Genomic DNA, 20,635 nt, shown 5'->3' with positions numbered 1-20,635 from the left:
CTGTTTGGAATAGGCCCCTTGTTCTTTCCTTTGGTTTTATTGCATTTCTCATCTAATTTAATCAAACATATCACTTTAAATCCAATGTTTTCGGAGGTGGTGCTGGGTATTTGATTTCAGAATCCCTGCCCTACATAAGGTTTTGGCCACTAAAGATATGTTCCAGTCTGTGAGGGGAACAAATAACACAGATTGGAGTTGTGTTATCTAACTATGCAGACGGTGATGTTGACCTAATATAAGCACACCCATAGATTAGAATGAAGTCAGGTCTTTATAGAGGTCTTGCAGTCCTACAGGGAAGCCTCATTCTAAGCTAGACTAAATAATTAAGTTACCCTACACTGTCTTAGCGTGCATCGAGATATCAGCACCACATGTTTGGTCAATGTCAGACGTGATCACTGTATTGTTTGTATTAGCTGTGCTTTCAGTGTTGGCCTATAGAAAAGTGTTAGCTCATGCGCTGTTATATAACGCTGCCACCGGGGTGACTAAGATCAGTAATTGAGTGTCTGGAGCCTGCGGTCCGAGTCATGTTTGAGCGTCAGGCATACGTGTGATAACAAAGTGGCTCCGTAACAAAGCAACTGCAGTGGATAAATTGTTATTTGTTTTTCTTTATTCTACTTGCCACTCGTCTGTAAATCTGACAATGCCTTGCTTAAAGCACCATACCTGCATGCAAGACACCACACCGTGAGACATTTTAACTGTTAATCCATGATGCTGAGGATTTTCCACTAAAAAGTATAATGTAACACATCTGGAGTCTGATAAAATAATGTTTTGTAATAAATGTTCCTATTTGAGAGGTGGATCATGGTTTTAAAGTGATGGTAGGTCCAACACACACACACGCACACGCACACGCACACACACACATTCTTGTACATCTATCTTAGTGAGGACACTCATAGACATAATGTATTACCCAGGCCCTAATCCTAAGGTTAGAGCCCCGAACCCTAACCCTAACCTTTATCCAAACCCTAAACCTAATCCAAACCCAATTCTAACCCTAACCCTAAAACCACATCTTGACCCTCAAACAGTCCTTCAAATATGTCCTCACTTAAAAATGCAAACTGGTCCTCACAAAGTTGTAAGTGCAAATACGCACACAGAATCTTGTACTTCTATCTTAGTGGGGACACTCAGACATAATGTATTACCCAGAACCTAGGGTCCCTAAACCTAACCTTAATCCTATCCCTAATCCAAACCCAATTTTAAACCATTTTTCACAACTTTTTCGGCATACTTACATTGCTTTTTGTCACGTTTCTGGCTCTTTTGTTGAGGCCAATTTGGAGAAAATGTGCTCGGTTTAGGAGGGGGTTTAGAAGTTAACAATGAGAATAGCCTTTTCTGTCCCACAGTGGGGCAGTTACACAGTTGCAAAAGCAAAGTGCAGGAGACCAGCATCTGAAGAAGGCAACAAGCGGCAAAAATACACAAGTGGCAAACAAACTATTCCAAGACAGTTACTTTAGGTAAGAAAATACATTGAGCAGCAATCGAGTCATTTACTACACTAAAGCGAAAGTACAGTGTTTCAGTGCAGCCTGGGGGCAAAAATGACCAGTTTTCTGACCTTAATCATTATTATCAGCAGTGGAGTATCAGTATTGGAGATCTATTAGAAAACAGACAAAAGGGTACGTAGAGTGAACCCAGCCAGAGTAAATGATCGTCTCACAGAGATTTAGCTGCATTTTGTTCAATAGTCTTTTTTGCTGTTCTTGATCCACTCTCTGTCTTGGATGACGCTGTCAAAAATGTACAGTATCAAAATCACATGCACTGTATCTGCCTTTACGCTGTTCCGTTTTAGCCTGTACACAGCTGATGCTTTTTTTAATATCTGCTGATCTGCCCTTCATGGACTCACACAGAGCCACATTCTTGCACAGGTTTTCTGAGCGCTGCACATGTGCCGCTCGACCTACTTTACCTCCTTTGTCCTGCTGCGTACTTTAACCTGCTGGGTTTGGGTTAATTTTACTACTCGCTCCTCTGGCTCTCACACAACTGTAGCTTTTCATTACACGGCACTATTCTAGCCTTAGATAAAAGCCCCTTTGTCCGGGCGTAACCACGTTTTTGCCTCTGTAATTGCTTCATGCTGAGAAAAATGGCTGCAGATTGCTCCACGTTGCACCTGATGCAGATTTCTGATGATACGGACTATACGTTTTCTGCACGTGTTGCTTTTCTTTTGTTTATTTTCTGCTTTTTGTCGTTCTTACGTCACTTTCCCACAAGGCAAGCCCTCATTAAACACTGCCTTGTTGCACCTGCATTTTTTTATCAGTGACGTTCAAGCATAATTACTGGGTGGGATTTAGCTTAAGCTCTGTGGTGTGTCGGCCTAACCTTAATGTACACAGATAACCCTGTGGGCATCACAAGAATTTACGTCCCCTTTCTTCTTTGCAGTTTAAGTCTTTAAAAAATAAAGTAAAAGATAACGTTCAAGTAGAATGTGTGTAATGTGTTTGGGGAACAGCATGATGTAAAGTATGAATCTCCAAAAAGCATATATATACTGTATGTCCGAGGGCAAATCTTTAATAATAATAATGGCTTACTTTCTATTGCACTTTACAAGCCTGTTTTACTACGTTTCTCAAAGCGCTACACATTCACGTCATATTCGGGGCTGGTACACTACAATTGTAGCCACAGTCGCCCCTTGGGGTAGGCTGACGGAAGTGAGGCAACCAGTCTGTGATATCGGGGACGGGGCCTTTCTGTGTGGAGTTTGCATGTTCTCCCCGTGTCTGCCTAGGTTTCCTCCGGGTACTCCGCTTTCCCCTACCACCAAAAACATGTGCAACAGGTGAATCCTCCAGCCAGGGGATTCTGCCCATCAGCCTGGCTCCACATCATGGCGATGGGTCCTCGGGCGCAGCACTGCCGTCACACGCTGCTCCTTTAGGTTAAATGCAGAGGACATATTTCCCTACGGGGACAATAAAGTCTACAAACAAACAAAAACATCGGCCTCTCTGACCACCAACCACTCACTACATTCATTCTGGCCTATCGTACATGTTCTAAAATCGGATTACCTGGAGGAAACCTACTTTGACATGGACAGAGCCTGCAAACTCCACACAGAAAGCCCCCCCCAGCTGGAAATCGAACACTAGCTGTGGAGCATGAGCACTAAATTCTGAGTTCGTATTTATGCGCTCAGGAAAAAGGTACAGGACATTGCAGTCACAACAAGTGTAAAAATTATTTCATCCCTACCCCTGTGAATCTCCTAAATAGTGAGTTGAAGAAGAGATGGAGGGAATGACTTTCTGTTCTTTCACTAATGTTCACATGGTGATTGTGTGTATGTAACTTTGTGCTGCTGCCCAATGCAAATTTCTCCTCTGGGATATTAACAAAGGAAACTAACTAACTAGCTAACTAACCGCTGTACCACCGTGCACTGCAAAGTGTTAATGTTTCTGAACCATAAGCTGTTTGGGAATACAGTAGATTGAGTGGATACTGTAACTCAGTATATCTTCATTCTATAACAGATTGTCTGCCACATGATAAGGACATGTATCGTCCGACGTCCGAACTGTATGTTGTACACACAAGAAAATATACAGAAAGCCCCTGATGAACTAGCATTACAGAACAGTTTGTGTCAAATCGTGTCATCTAATTGCAGAGCTGCAGTAAATCTATTCAGATAAGTTTATTATTGATCTATAGAGACTGTTGAGGTTTCTCCCTTCACTAAAAGAAGTATGATCTCAGTGGTTCCTTGATGTAAAGTAAAGTAAAAAGTAATGTGGGTTGAAACATGCTAAACTGGGGACTTAAAGGCGTCTTTATCCTTAACATTTATATTGTGTGTCTCCAGGTTGTTCGAGTCCAGAGGAGCTGACCATGGCCTGCGCTCACTCAGCGATGGAGCGGATGTTTGAGACTCTGAGAGGTCTGAGCCAGAGCCGGGACCAGCTCAAACAGCTGCGCTCTGTCTACACCCCGAGCGACGGCGTTCACCAGGTACAAACTGCGGCACTACTTCAAAAACAGACGGATGGGATGGGTGTTTCATTCATGCATGTTTCAATTATCCCACTCTTCCATTCTCAGTCAAACACTACAGTCCTATAGAATACTGCTGTGTGAAATCATGCACCTCGTCCCCACATCTGACCCTATACCCTCCCTCTCCTCAGCCTCAAGTGCACAGGACGGCCTTTGACCTTGTCTTTCTTGTGCGTCATAGAAAGTGGAGGGCGCCTGATTGAGCCCGTTGTAATGTGTATTCTGTTGTAGGATTATGTAAGGATTATGTCAATGTTTGGGGGCTCAAAACCCACCTCAAGGTCGCTGCTCATGAAAGAAACCATCTATAGACCGGGACCTCTAATCGAGCAATGGCACGAAGGCTGAAAGACTTCTTCAACACAGCTGTCCATGTAGGCCAGACATTATGAAACAGCGAGTCGGGTCTTGCTTTGATATTTCTCTTGAGAATGGCAAAACATAGAAGGCTGGAGTACAATCGCCTCTGAAGAGTTGATCCCATTTGGTAAGTGAAATGTACGGATAGTTGACCTGCTGCAATTTTGGGACCAGGGGTTTCTTACCTAACAGAAATCATACCAAAAAGCCCGAAAACGTGCTCCACTCCCAGTCTAACATACTATACAATACTATTTTAACCTCTTTCCTGAACCAAGCGGACTTTCTCCCGTTTGGCTTTACCCAAATCTAAATGCTTCTCAACTGGAGAGCAACAGCGTAATGCCCCATTTGAAAGCTAAAAAATAAATGCTTTTTGAAGCATTTTTGTCGTGTTTTCATCTCCGTTTTCACCACGTTTTTGTCACTTTTTCTTGTTTTTTTGTTGGTTTTTATCTCTTTTTTTTATTGCTTTTTTGCTGTGTTTTTGTCACGTTATTGTAGAGCAGGGCAATTTTCTTTTGTACCCAAAAAAATGTACGATTTGATTTGATTTTTTTACCTTTTTAACTGTTAATATATTTTACATATATATGTTTATTGTATTTAGTTAAAGTGCAACAACATAAACTAAATTGCAAAGGCAAACCCTTTCTCTAACTGAAAAGTCACTGTGCAGTGTGCAACAAAGATTGTTCAACATCCAAATTATTTATACTGTATTTGGATTGAGCTAATAAAAAAATCCTGAGGTAACTCTTAGTTGAATTGAACATTTAAACAGTAACACCATTCGCCATAAAAAATGTAGTAGAATTTTATACATTCTTTGCAAGGAAAATGAGCCTATTGTGGAGATAATATTTCAGTTATTCTGTTTATAACCTTGTTTAAGAATGCTAAAGTTAATTTGATTCCAAACACTAAACTATGTACAATTTCTTATGAGACCCAAGGACAGCCATGTTATCTGTTTTGACTATGTATACAAGGGCTGTAACAACTGTATAATGATATGTTAATGTTTTAATGTTTGGGAAGTGCTCTGAATGCAGCATGTCGCCTCTCTGAATTTGTGCTCTCCTCCGGGAGTTTTTCAGTCATATTTTAAACTTCCACACTATCAACAACAGCCGGCTCGAGACAAGCTCAGTGCTAGGTGACAAACCCCCACCCACACTAACGACCCTCTCCCATGGGGCGCTAGCTGCTGGAAAGACCAGGTATTTTCTTGCCAGACGACTGAGTTTTATGAAGTTGGGCTGATGCTGCTTCCACCAGTCAAGTGGGTCAGTGTCAGGATCCACCTCAGGACCAAGTAGGAGGTGAGCTCTGCTTCGGTTTTGTCCTTGGCTGACTGGTGGGACAGTGATGCAGGTGCCGCTTTCTTTAAGAAGGAAGCTAAAGTTTTCTTCTTAGGTGGGCTCTGTTCTTCTTGGCACATTTGTATAGCAGGATCTTCTTCCTCTGAGCAGAGGGCAGAGAGCTAAAAAAAAAAAGAAAGAAAGAAAAAGAAATATGAATCGATTTGACCTACCAACTCAACATTGTTATCTTCTCATTTAGTCACATTATTGTTGCGTTTTCATCCTCATTTTTGTTGCTAGTTTTGATTACGGTATTGCCAAGAAAGTGTGCTTGGTTCAGGTGGGGGTTAAGAGGTTGCCATAGTAAAAGAGTTCATCAGGGATCCCTAAAGTGGGGGGAAAGGGGTTTGATTCGTCTCGTGAGGTGGTCTTTAGATTTATAAGGAGCACGGTGGACTCATTTGTGCAAAAGACAGTCAACAGCTACTGGGGACACCAACACAGTTTGTCCTCCTACAGTGGGAAGAAAATGTAAGATATTTATAAGATATTTTGTAGAAAGACCTGAGACATTCACAACAGCATGGAATAAGTAAGTGATCCGTTGCATTAAATAGCTGATCACTCACAACCATCAGGATGAATCTTGAACCATTCCTCAGTGAGATTCAGACAGTGTACTTACTTATTCCACGCAACACACCATGTTGTGGCCAATAAAAATAAGATAAAATGTAAATGTTTGGGTGGTATTAGTTGAAGCAGACACTGTTTATTCATTCTTATGACTTTGATGAAGCTCAGACCACATTTAGTGACAGAAATGTGAGAAATTCCAAACGTTGTACTTACTTTTTCTTCCCACTGTTTATAGTGCAGTAATGAAAAGGTCTTTTAGACAATGATCTGCGTGAATATTATTGTGTTTGGCCCTTTGTCCTTTGTTTTTCCCTAAAAAAACATGGAGCCACGTTTTGGATTATTACAACATCTGTTCAAATAAGTTTTCGTGGAGTGCTTGTTTTTTATGCCTAGTTTGAAAATGGTGGACATCTTTTATTGTCATGAGCAAATGACTAAAACAATTGTGCTTGTGACAGCGTGCGGCAACCATTTCACTCTCATTACATAACAGACCCTATAATCGTGTCTTTCTGTGTTTTTTGTATTATTTCTATCCTTTCAACCATTTGCTCCCCTGTTTCATGCATCATAAATTACAGTAATCTTGTTACGCCTGTTGTGAGGAATGACTGTTTTGCACCACAAAGCTCCAAAGAAAAACACCTTTTCTTTCTGTGTGCGTAGGAATCTCACCTTGTGGTCTCACGTACCAGACAGAATCGTACTTTCTGTCCCTGTCCCTGCTGAATGATGGAGATAACTGCACATAAAGGGGGGATTATTTTTTATTTTTTTTCATTTATTGATGCGTCTCTGAAATCCACCGACTGTCTCAGCGTGAATCTCAATAGCCTCAGCTTCTTTTTAACTTCAAAGAAACCTTATAGAAAAAAAAAAACATGTCTGTGAGATGTAGGAAGCATACACCACGTTTTGCAGTTACATAATACTAGAGGCGGGTAAAAAATGCTACGTTTAGTGACATTTACTAGAAAACAATTGTAATACATTTTCAGTGCCCATACCATGAGTTGGGTCTTTCTCTTCTCCTGATTTCTACAGTTTGCCCCCAGATGCTCCACATTATCCTACAGGTAAAAACATATATAACGGATTCCCTTTTGGGGCCATGTCTTCCCTGGAAAGGCTCGCAGTCAGAAGAATAGGCTGATTGCTCTGAAGTGGGAGTCGCAAGATGATTTTGAGACATATTTTTTACATTGAATAACATTGAATTTGATGTGTTTTTGATTGAGCACATCATATTTTTGTGAAATTAAGCCAAACATCAATATACAGTATGTAAACTGACGTTAAACCAGATTGGAAATGTTTGCACCTTAACCTCTTAACCCCCAGTTTGGCTTTACCCAAATCTAAACACTTCTTACAGCCTACAGGCCAGTGTAACGCCTGGTGTTTTTAAGGGAAAGCTAAGCTAGCAAGCTAAGACATTTGAAAGCTAAGACCTTCAAAACTGATCTTGTGTTTCCATGCATTGTTGCTGCATTATCGTCACTTTTTCATCACTTTTTTGGCATGTTTTTGTTGCATTTTTGTTCCTTTTTTATGGTGCTTGGATGCTTGGATAATAACTGAAGAAAATGCGCTTGTGTGGGTGGGGGTTTAGAGCTGTTGGTTGAGTGATTATGGGGGTCGTAGCCTGAAAAGTCTGGGAACCCCTGGCTTAAGGTACAGAACCACTTTTTTCTTCTGGCATTGTACATAAATATTTATACAGAGATGCTAAAAGATGCTATTTCTATCTAAACAAGATACTATCCCTAGGTATTCATTACAATAATAATAATGATGCCTTACACTTGGATTGCGCTTTACAAGCCTGTATTACCAAGTTTCTCAAAGTGCTACACTGTTGTCATCATTCACTCCAGACTCAGTGGTGGTAAGCAGCTGTTGCAGCCAAAGCTGCCCTGGAGTAGATTGACGGAACCAGTCTGTGCCATTGGCCCCTCCGACCACCACCAACCACTCACTCACCACATTCACCCTAGGCTTCCTGGTGTTTCCCTAACAGTCTCCCATCCAAGTACCGACCAGGCCCTTCCCTGCTTAGCTTCTTAGAACTGACGGGATCGGGCAGAACAAACGCTGTAAGGCCTTATGTTTATTCCTAAGTGGCTCCGTCTGCTTCATGAGCGCAGAGCAACTTCTTCTCCGCTCATACCATTTGGAGGAAGACAAGTTCATCACAGCACCAAAGGTTCAAGAATCGAACCAGCTGTTTTAATGCATTAACTAACAGCTGTTGCCTCACTGACTGATCATCACTCCATAAAAGCATTGACTTTCTTTCCACTGGGTTTTTCCCAGGGGGCATCTCACTAAAATATATAAATAATAGTATCAAAATTCAGTTGGAAATATTTGTATTGTGTAACACTTTGTACATCATTTATGGAAAAACAGTGGGTAGTTGGGAGGAATTGTAAGAGAACTGACAGTATTTTTAGTCATTTATAGTTCTTCTCTTCTCTAGTACGAGCAAAATAGTTGGATACAAGACCTTTACACATTATTATTTAAACTCAGGTTCATTTCTGCGGTTCTTTGCCTACGTATGTTAAATGCACTTCTTCATAATTCACTGTTCCTGGTCTGCAGTGGTAATGTACAACCTTCTGCACTCACCTCATGTTCCACCATTTAAAGTGCACATATTGTGTCTGAAAAGTGGAAATTAAATAGTATTCAATTTGTCCTAATATGAGGAGTGTCTTGTGTTTCCTGAGACTATAATTGACGACTCACACATTGGAGCTGCCTCCCCCTCAGTCACATGTAATCACTGCTGCTCAGAAATGCCATTACTTTTCTCATGCAATGTTCCCTGCGCAGGAACATTCATTATGTGTTAGTGAATAGATTTATTTCCTGTTTGTCAACTACCAGTAAAATGAAGATGTCCTTTTCTTCTAAAAGCCTTTCTTTTCTCCTCTTGACTGGAGCAGTTTCTGTTATTTCCTGGTTCACTCAGCTTTTAATGAAGGCTTGTTTTGCTGCTTCTCAAGTGTCAAATGCACATTACGCAATAATGTAAATAATGTATGCTGAGCCGTTCAATTTACCTCTCAAATATTGGCCAAGTACAAAAAATACACTCAGTCTTTTGTCGAACCATTGAATTCTGTGTGTTTTTATGTCAGAGTTGACCAGGAAACGGCCGGACTATGTTCTTTTCTGCGCGGGATGTTTTTCCTGCTCGTGTGTATTTTGTGTAAATCACTGTCTCAAACTGAAGCAGCCCATTCTCCACAAAGATTTAATGTTTCCCTGAAATCACCAATGTCTTGTTTTGTTCAGATCTTTTATTGCATAACCCCCCATTGTTGTGCTGTGTGGTGTTGATATTTCATAATTGCTGTGATTCTGTTTTTTGAAATCGCTAGTTGGGTTGAAAATATGAATCAAAAACATTTGATTGGATTAGTCGGTGGAGGTAACGCAAAACTTTTCAAACATTGGGCGTCATTTATTAAAGCAGGTGCTAAATAGCAGGTCCAAGCTGAAAAATAAAATCTGCTTATTCTTTTATTGCTTATTGGTTTATTTGGTAGGGTCCGTCTCCATCCGTCGTCCCTCATGCGCACTCTCAAACACACTCTCCTTCATCCTGGCCTATTGTACATGGATGGGAAACCGGAGTACTGGAGTTGTCAGCATGTTGCTCTTAATTTTCCATTTGATGTTGCCTGTATTACAGTATCAGGCCCCCAAATCTGATACATAAATAAGACAATGGTGCGCGAGTAAAAAATCCATCAATGAGTCTGCAGCTGATCCACTTTAGCACGTGCTACTCGCTTTGCACATGAGCAAACACTTGGTAAATGACCCCATAGGTTTTTTTTCTCTCAGCACAGATGTCGACAAAATCTCTGGTTTTGGCAGCCCCTAGATTGATATGACTGTGCTAACGTTATCAGAATCAGAATAGTTTTTATTGCCATTGTTTTAGAACAGGTTCACAAACTAGGAATTTAAATAAAAATAAGCTATAAACTTTAAACTATAAGGCTATAGGGGCATGCATAAAGAATATTAAAATAAATAATATTTAAAAAAATAAGTTCATTATGTTAAGACGAAAACAATTTGACATAGAACAGCGGGATTGTATTTACAGATGTGTGTATCAAGTGATGTATATGCACTGTAATTACAATTCATCAAGGACCAGGCGATGTATTTTGTGTCAGGCGTCTCCTATAATCCTTGTTCAATGGAAAATCCCTTTAGATGCAAAAATGTTTGCAAGGACCACTCACTTTTTCACTTCCTGTAGAAACAATCTACAGGAAGCTGTAGATTGTTTCTACACAATCTGCAAGCCGACTTTTAAGGAAGGCTCGGGTGCTGTTTGGTATCTGGTATTGATGGACACGCAGACCCTAAGTATCTGTATCTGTATACGGAGTGAAAAAGCCGGATCGGTGCATCTGTCTCAATGTTTTGTGAGTTGCAATGTAAAAGAACTGGTGATTTACACCCCTCGTTTACAATGTAGCTACATTTGTTGCTGTCATTTTAAATGGCAGGTATTATGCAAGATTTAATTATAAGTGCTTTTTTACCATGTGACTATGTTCTCTCATCCAAAAGATACCTGGAGTTGTGTTTCAAGCCACTTGCGCATCTTTGAGTAGTCTATAAATCTACAAACATTTCATAGCTTTAATATAATGCGGTAATTGTGTGGCCTGCTTGAGTTCTGTTAATTTTTCTCACTGGCAAAGATATAAACTGTTAATGTTTTTAGATATTGTTTTTGCTCTAAAATATGAACCTATTAACACTTTCCCCCACTTCAACGCTTACTTTTAGAGTTTTTTTTTTACTCTTCTTCTCCAGTGGCTATTCAGGAAGGACCAGGAATACTCTGCTTTAGCTGTTTTATCAATATTGAATTTTCTAACCAGCAAAGTGTAAGACGGGGATAAAGAAGTGTTACCGAAGATTATTACCACCAGTAAAAAGCCTAATATCCGCTCTTTACAAACCTGTTCTTTATTCATTGATTGCAATTTACCGTATATCATTTCTGTCTCAGTGTGAGAGGTCTAGGAAGTCACATGACTCATGAACACTGATTTGTGTTGTGTTTTCAAAGAGCGCCGTGTTTGACGTAAATCTGATTAGCATTTATGGGAACAAGCTGAAATACAGTGCTCTGGGAAGCCATTTCTTCAAAACAATAGGAGCCCTTCCAATAATTTACAACATGTATTACCAATGTGCTTTACCGCTGAGTCTGTGAGTCTCTTGTGCATTTAGCTGGGAAACGGAGATGCAACAATGTGTTTTGAACAACACTTTCTGTTCTGTTACGCTGAAGGATTTATTCAAATGGAGACGTCAAACTGTAATATTGTGTTGCCGTTTTCTTGGCCTGCTCTCTGTCTGTCTGAGTTTGTTCTCCTGCTCTGGTGGTGGGTTTTGTTTATGCAGCTGCGACATTATAAAATGTATAATTTTAACATTGGTTTTGCCATGTGAGTGCTGTTATAATCAAAATGCTTTCAGCCCGAGTGACCGCATTTGCTAATACAGCGGATCACAGGTTTCGGTGCTAAAGCATTTGGAATTATTCAGTGTTGTAAGCATGTTTTTTGACCCACTTTTGCGAGGCACTCAATTGTTTACCCACATTTTGTAAGCTCTGATCGGTCACTGTCCCACATTGTTTAATAGCAAATGTAGTGGGACAGGAGTGGATTCCAGTCCCATCCTGGCTTGGCTTGTGGAGCGTAGGAGTGTTGCGTTTCTCCATTAGTGACACATGCTGCCGGCCCATATTTAGAGAGACTGTGAGCTGAGGCACCTGCTAACATTAACTTGTGTTTGTCGTCGTTGATCCAGAGGTGTGTGCCTGTTTACAGCTGCAGTGAAGTGGGTTATTCAATGCTAATGCTGCACTCTGGTCCTGAGGGAACTGTCGAAAAGCTGTGTGGTTCTGCGTAAACAAAACATCAGTGCAAATGAGGCCAATTTAGGCGCACAAAATGTCTTCCTAACCACGCTTTTGCAAAGTTTGGTTTGATTTAAAAAGCACTATTACTATTAAAAAGATTCCCAACTTTATAGTGCCACAGTATGAGTTATATGGTGCTTATTAACTTTGGGTATTGACGTTTATATTAGCCGGCCAATATATCGATCCGATAGATGGGTGTTTTACTACATCGGCCGATATCATGCCGATTAAAGGCCGATATCTCCAGAACTGAAAGTGGTAGCTCCCGTTTTTTTTGCATTGGAAAGAGTTCAGTCACTGCCTTAAAATGAGCCCTCCCCTCAGGGGAGCTGAGAAACATCACTGAAGATCGGTCGTACACCTCGGATGGTATTTCATACTCTATATTTCATGTTGCAGACTTTTGCTTATAATGTCGGAACCATGAGAGAGAGAGATCTGCTGTTTTTTGTTTTGGAATCTGCTGTTTTTTTGTCCTTCAAGCGAGCTCGCTGTGAAATACCTACTAAACATGCCCTTGCATACAACCCCCTGTTGTCACAGTTCATCAAGGTCCCGGGTTCTCCCCGTGTCTGCGTAGGTTTCCTCCGGGTTTCCCCTATCACTGAAAACATGTATAATAGGTGAATCCTCCAGCCAGGTGATTCTGACCATCAGCCTGGCCCTACATCAGGAGATGGGTCCCCGGGTGAGGCGCCCACTGCTCTGCCGTGAAATGCAGAGGAAAAAATTTGCCTACCGGGACAATAATACAAACAAATACATTTTTTTTATTTTTTCTTATTTTATTTATTTATGCACCAGGTGTCAGGTATTTACAGAGAGTACATACATTTATGATAATGAAAATATCATAAACAAATACATTTTAGAACAGGCATTAGCAAACTAAGGCCCAGGGGCCAGATGCGGCCCGCCGAGCACTTCAATCCGGCCCTCAAAACATGACTAAGCACGATATACGTTGCCTAATAAGGGGGAAAAACAACAATGTTTTCATTGACATAAAGAAAGATAATACACAACTGCTGCTATTTTGTTGCTCTTTTAAAGCGTTTAGGCGATTGAAAAAAACACATTCGCAACTGGTCTGGCCTTCGAGGAAAGTTCAAAAACCCAATGTGGCCCTGGCATCAAAAACTTTGCCCATACCATATCTGGTTGGATTATACACGAGACATTATTAAAAATCAGCCAAGAATATCGGCCACGCATTTCAGCATCAGCCAAACACCACCTTTTAATGCAACTTGGAATCAATGGATATCATATTTACCATTATGGTAAACGGTAAACGGTCTCAACTTAGAGCGCTTTTCCACCTACATCAGGCACCGCCGGGAACCACTCACCCATTCACATTGTTATTCATGCACCGACCTACGCAGACACTGGAGGCAAGGAGGGTGAAGTGTCTTGCCCAAGGACTCAATGACAGTGTACACCTTCAGGAGGCGGGATTCGAACCCCTGACCTTTTGATCACGCGACGACCCGCTTTACCAACTGTGCCACTGTCGTCCGCATATATTATATCAACTACTACACTGAGTGAGTTGATCTGATGCTGAACCACAGTATTACTTGAACCAAACCCTAACCAACACCATATTGTGTTTTTGTACAAGAGAACCCAGTACAGATGTAAGCTGCAGCTGTTCTGTGGCTAATTTTCACATAGTCTTCAATAAAGTCTCCAATAAACACAGCATGTTTGTTTATGTTTCCTCTTTGATGCCTTTTTACAGGCTTTGCTATTATTTTTGTTCACATGCCATGGTATTATATTGGTATCAGCGACTGCTCAAAGTGTCACTTTACCTGCCGTGCCTTCAGTGTCTTTGTGTCGCCGATGTAAACCTGCTGATCTGGCATTTAACAGATGTATTTAGACGTTTCTGATTCTGTCCTTTGTGCCGTTTATCTTGTATAAGTGACACATGTGGTGTCTATGTTTAGGTATACGGGACCTTGAATTTACATTTGATCAAAAAAACATTCCAACATTTCTATTTTTGGCCTTGTGCTGCGGTGGACTCAACTCAAGCGCGGCCAAACCTTTATCTTGCTTTCATTGTGAGATAACAAACTTAAACTCCCCTTGGAAAGAATCTCTGTTGAATTCTTGTCTCCTCAGAGCTATAAAAGGTACAATGTCAGCTCTCCGTCTCCGGGCAGAAAAAGATTATTCTCTACATTCAAGGTTTACCTCTTCATCAGGTTTTTAAAAGCTCAGTGCCACTGGTATAAAAAGCCCATTGAAATAGCTGCGTGTTTTAAAGGATTTCAGTTTATGCAGCGTTTCGAGTGTGAAAACATTGCGTTGATAGATGAATGAGCTGTGTTTGACTTCCTGATAGAAACATTAACATTTAAGAGAAGACAGAAAGACGTTTCTACTGTTTCATCAAGTATACAGTGTTGGCAAGTTTCACATCTTTACCTCATTACCTTGGGTTCAACATAAACCCGTTCGAATTGGCTCTTTTGAATGGGTTGATTCTTTTTCTTCTTCTTCTTCTTCTTCTTGATTGTGAAAAAAGACAGATCTTTCCTCATTCAATTTAACCAGATTCACCCCCAAACTACTACAAGAATCAGCACAACTGGGCAGGCAACACAAGTACACAAGCAGAACTATAGCCTAAAGAAACAACCGGACTTCAAAGGACAAATGTTGAAATCCAAATAAATCGGAGATGCTCTTCAAGTGAGAGAAACAGGAAGTGGTGGGTTTAGGATCATTAGAGAAGTGCAAAGCTTTTAAAAAACTAAGATGGGACTGTATTGATCTCACAATGGTGTTACATCAGCTCTCAAGGCACACTCAGGAGGGGGTGCAAAAAAAGACAGGAACCTGTGCAATCAAGTAATAGTAACTAGGTTTCGTAACTATGTAGTCTAAATATGTTACGAAACGGTCCCAGCACCATTTCCTGATTTAGGAGATCTGAGGGAGCTGTGTATAGAATCACAAACCCCTTTTAAATCAAGGCTTTGAGAGTTCTGATCAGGTCTTAGATAATATGAGTTATCTGGCTGGCGTCACAAAGATTTTACAGGATCTAAAATGAGTTTATTTGAATGACTTTTGAATGGAACAGATCCCAAAGACTCCCTGTAAAGAGCCATAAACTGCATCTCTATAACAAGTCTAGGGCACGGTGGCGCAGCAGTTAGTGCTCGTGCTTCGCAGCTCGAAGGTCCCTGGTTCGATACCCACCTGGACGGGGCCTTTCTGTGTGGAGTTTGCATGTTCTTTTCATGTGTGGAGTGGCAAAAACATCTGCTATAGGTTAATCCTCCAGCCAGTTGTTTCTTGAGGATGGGTCAAACGCAGAGAAACAAATTTCTGTATAGAGTTAAGTATAACTTAACTTAAGTTAAGTTAGTTTTTGTCCCCTTTATGTTACATTTTTTGTTGGTGTTTTGTCGGTTTTTTTCTTGTTTTTTTTTCAGTTGCTTTTTCATCACATTTTTTCATCACATTTTTTCATCACATTTTTTTCGCTCTTTTGTCACTTTTGTTGCGTATTCGTTGTGTTTTTGTCATTTTTTGTTGTGTTTTTGTTGCTTTTCTGGCATGTTTTTGTTGCTTTTTTGTTGCTATTTTGTTGCTCTGTTGTGGCTTTTAATCACGTTTATAAATTACTTTTTAGTTGTGTTTTTGTCGCTTGTTTATTGTGGGGGGGTTTTCCCCTTTTGTCCCTATTTTTATGCTTTTTTTTTTCTAGCTTGTAGATTTGGGTAATGCCGTACAGGAGAAAATGTGCCGGTGGTTAAGAGATGAAACATCTGACCCCCAGTGGTGAAAAATACAAATGACTGTTGCTCTTTAGTCACTTGCTTGTAAATGTGACTATTACGCAACACCACAGACTGGCCATTAACTTGATCAGAACCCCATTCTCATTCCTATATTCAGCACTGGGACCTTACACCTTCGGGGTGTGAACTTATTAGGATCATTTGTTGAAACGTGATGCAGGTCTACACTGTGGCGGTCACATGTTTTACACACCTGCTCTCAGCGCTCCTCTCTCTTCCTGAAGTGACTCAGGATTCACATTTGCGAGTATCTGTTAATAGCGGCAAAGTCTCTGGCACATGTTCACAATCAGACAAAAGAGACGAGGCTAAATTAAGGCCACTCATGTTCAGTCATTCTCTCAAGTGTTCCCCTAAGTGAGTGTTTGTTTGTTTGCTTGTTTTAGGCAAAGTATCGGCCATTCTTGCGGCAGATTCTGGAGGAAGTCTTCCACGCGGACCGTCCCGAGTGTCCCGACATCGAGCACATGTCCGGAGGCCTCACGGACCTCCTCAAGACCGGCTTCAGCATGTTCATGAAGGTGAGTCTACGTTTACATGCAAACTAATGAGCTAATATATTGACTTATTACTGTAAACACAATGATAGGTAAACTGGTCTATTTTGCAAAATCACTGCCGTATGAATATTTTTGTGCACACCGTCTAAAATAAAGACACATCTTGTCAAAATGTGCAGAAGTTCAGTTGTATCCCTCATAGAGATATGGGCTGTTTGCACTTTCCCTGAGTGGCATGAAATGTGGCAGTCATCAGCATAAAGGTGGTAGTAGATTTGCCTGAGGGGAGAAATAAAGTGCCAACAGTACAGGTGCAAGAATTGAACCCTGGGGAGCTCCACAATGGAGGGGAGCAAAAGACGAGGTGGAGTCCCACTTGAAGGTACTTCAGAGGGAGCTCGTTTATAGACAAATGACAAAAATAGTTATAGACAAAAATCAGCAGACTCCACAACAAGAAACAGTAAGTCTCTATCTCTTATGATTCGGAAATTATAAGCAATAGTCAACATAAGGCAATATAAAATATAAAAACCTAACAAACTCTGATTTACATCGCAATGCTTCTCAGTTCCTCTGAGACCTAGGAAGTAGGGGAGGGTTCATATTAAAGCTCAGACTGTGCTCTTTTCAATGCAAAAAGTCAGGAAGTCTTTATCACTTTTGGTTCCACAGATATCGGCTTTTATCGGCATTAGATCGGCCGATAGCGATGTTGAAAAATACCAAAATATGATATTCTTAGTTTAGCCTCTCTTTTGTCTCGTTTTGGGGCTTTGTGTGTCGTGTCAACAACGTTACCTCCATTGAATCAAAGCGATTCATTACTTTCATCAAATTGTGTAAAACAAGGCTCAAAAATGTCAGCAAGGCAAAATCGCACATTTTGAAGTTATTGTGCACTTTTTTTGAGAGTGGTTTTATCCAATGGACTTTTTCTTTTCTTTATTTTGCTCCAAGCACTTGAGTAACAATAATGAATAGTTTGTTAGTTCTCTCCATGTTTAATGACACAAACAGTGTCATATTTAAATGTCAAATGCTACAAACCAAAGCACTGAGGACTTTCACTGCGGATGAAAATGAAAAAGGCGTAACACGCTGCCTCCAGGTAATGACAGGCAGTAATTTACTGAAGTGCATTTGGACGATTAGCAGTTATTTTTGAGGGAATGGAAACAATGGTGAGGTAGGCATTCATAATTATATCCGCCTCTCATTCAGTGACAATAGTGACTCATTACCGCTTTGCAATTAAGGCCTGGAGGTATTTTCTGGGCCTGTCCAAAGTAGCCTGGCAGCATAACCAACTCGAAACCTATGAAATTAAAAAAGTCACCCTGGTATTCCGGTGCTTGGTTGAGTTGATCTAACTGTGGAACACGAACTGTCTGTTTAGATCATGAAGCCGGGATTCTGCACATCTCAAAACTGCTCATAAGTCACAGACGTTCATAAAGCCAAGTTCAAATAAGTTTTAAAGATTATGGAAAAGCAGGGATTACTCAAGAAGCTTTGGCAGCGCCGCATACTTTTTCTAAAACAGTTGCAATTTGGATGTTGCAAGAGAGAAAGCAGACAGTAAGTCCAGGCTACAGATGTTTTTTTCACCGTCTTCTGAAAATATGTTTGGCTTCACAACTCAGAGAAAAAATACGCTTGTAACTTGTGGTTGTTAAGATCTGCTAAAAGGATTTGACTTGTGTCTTTACTCTTTATATAACCTACTCTTTATCTTGCCTTAAAGGGACTATACAGAGCTGTTCCAGCCATGTCCTAATGTGCAGAATGAGCTCAGACCAATTCACCACAACTGCCTCTAAAATCCTGCACTGTCACTTAAAAAGTTGTTAATTCGGGTCCGAAGTGCCGTCATGCACGAGCTTAATATAGAAGGTGCAGTTACACGTATGACCCGAGGTGGCAGTAACCAAGTTTAACCAAGTGCATTTTCTCCAGTTCGGTTTCACCCAAATCTAAAAGCTTCTCGACCGGGGAGTTTACAACCTGCCAGTGTAACGCCTCATTTGAAAGCTAAGACCTACAAAACTCATCTAAATAGATATTTTTCCTCACATTGTCGTCACTTTTTGCAAATTTTGTTTCCTATCGCTTTTTTGTTGGGTTTTTAACACATTTTTGACACATTTTCATTGCTTTTCTTGTAGCGTTTTTGTCGTTCTTTTGTTGCATTTTCATCCTCGCTTTCGTCTCATTTTTGTCGCTATTTTGAAGCTTTTAGATTTGGATAAAGCCAAAACTCGCGTTGTCATCTCTATTTTTGTCAGTTCTTTGAAGGTTTTTTTTTTTGTCATTATTTATTTCCCTTGCTTTTTGACGCTTTATTTGTACGAGTTTTGCTCACTTTTTTTTTACTTTTTAATCATGTTTTTGTCGCTTTTTTTACTGCGTTTTACTCTTTTCTTGTGTCTTTTTTGTTGTATTTTAATCCTTGTTTTCGTAGCAGTTTTGACACTTTGTTCAAGAAGCTTTTAGATTTGGGAAACTGGAGAAAATGTGCTTGAAACCGAGTGCATTTTCTCCAGTTCAGCTTTGACAAAATCTACAAAACTCACCTAAACAGACTTTCCTCGCAATGTCGTCACTTTTTATGCGTTTTTGTCACTTTTCTGTTGCTCTTTTGTGGCTTTTTGTTGCATTTTCATTAGTTGCTGTCACATTTTTGTCACTTTATTTGGTCATGTTTTTGTTTTGTTTTTTGCATTTTCATTTTTTTTTTTTTTTCACTTTTCTTTTCTGCTATATTTTTTCTCATTTTCATCACTATTTTGACCCTTTTTCCCAAGAAGCTTTTAGACTAAAGCAAAGCCAAACTGGAGATAATGCTCTCAGTTCAGGTGGGGGTTAAGAGGTTAAGAGAAAACCCAATTATGGACAAACCCACAGTGGTGACCTGGTGTGATGTCTGCAATGGACACCTTCTTCATCTGCCGAATTCTTCTAGAATGACACAGCCTGAACCACATAGCGTCGGGTTGTAGCCATTTCTCGTATACATCTTAGAAATACTCGGCTTGTTGCGAACTGTCCTGTCCTGTCATTTCCTTAAGTCAGAAGAAAATTTACAGTAGGCTACAGCCGTTTGCTTAACTCATATCCCAGGCTACAGCCGACGTAGTTCACACAAATAAATGGGTCTGAAGGCCCTGTGGTCTTACTGGTCCTATGTGAAGTATTTCTAAGCTCCGAGTGAAAAGCTCTAAATTGCAGTGAGACTTGCGTCAAAGTCCAGACACGGTGTAATGGAAGGAAGAGAAAATTCCTCCTGAAGGAAACCCAACTCATTTCCTATTCCCCCCGTAAGTGCTTCGGTTTCACATCGGTAACGGCTTTTTTGATTTGAAAATGAGGCGCTTCAGTCCGCCTCTCCGCTTAAAGCGCCGTGTGGTTTTGTCGGTGTCATGTAGCCGTCTCTCTTTTTTTTTTTTTTTTTTGGCGCTAATGGGATTTGTGCATTAAAATATGTGAGGGCTGAGAGTCCCGTGTGCGTTGAAATCACGCTCACGCTCAGAAAGTTGTTGGTATTGTGCGCCTCAGATTGCGATCCAGTGTGACATTCATCTGGGCTCAATTACTCTGACCCAGAAGGAGGAGTTGCTGTTGTATAACCGTGTCCTCGTTCTACACAAAAAAAACTTGGCCTCACAAACTCAGGAAAATTGTAAACCTGGAGCTCTGGCCTTAGCCTACATGCCATTAAAAAGCTACAAATAAAAGAGCTATTTTTAAACACGCAGACCGACACAAAGAAAAGTTGGTGCACCCGATCGTGCAGCTAGTACCGGAGTTTAAGGTTTCAACTATGTGCTGAATGTCTCTCCTCACTTTTCAACGTCCTTTACTTACAGTTATGTCTTGTTGAATAAAGTGGACGACACTGTGGGGGGAATGTTTAGTCTCACTTCAAACCAAGAAGGTCTCAGATTTGATTCTCAG

General features: G+C 40.5%; 2 protein-coding genes across 2 annotated transcripts in view; one reads left to right on the top strand and one right to left on the bottom strand.

Annotated features, from left to right (window-relative positions):
* pdgfra (platelet-derived growth factor receptor, alpha polypeptide) overlaps positions 1–20,635 on the bottom strand; it is a 424,693-nt gene that overhangs the window by 350,041 nt on the left and 54,017 nt on the right. The window lies entirely within an intron of this gene.
* scfd2 (sec1 family domain containing 2) overlaps positions 1–20,635 on the top strand; it is a 168,596-nt gene that overhangs the window by 134,125 nt on the left and 13,836 nt on the right. Inside the window, exons 6-7 of the mRNA XM_079574915.1 lie at positions 3,875–4,020; positions 16,565–16,699. Of these exons, the coding sequence (XP_079431041.1) occupies positions 3,875–4,020; positions 16,565–16,699 (281 nt within the window). The remainder of the gene's footprint in view (positions 1–3,874; positions 4,021–16,564; positions 16,700–20,635) is intronic.

The sequence above is a fragment of the Gobius niger genome (assembly GCF_951799975.1).
Source record: "Gobius niger genome assembly, chromosome: 17".
Classification (NCBI taxonomy): domain Eukaryota; kingdom Metazoa; phylum Chordata; class Actinopteri; order Gobiiformes; family Gobiidae; genus Gobius; species Gobius niger.
This window is presented reverse-complemented; position numbering and strand designations above follow the sequence as displayed.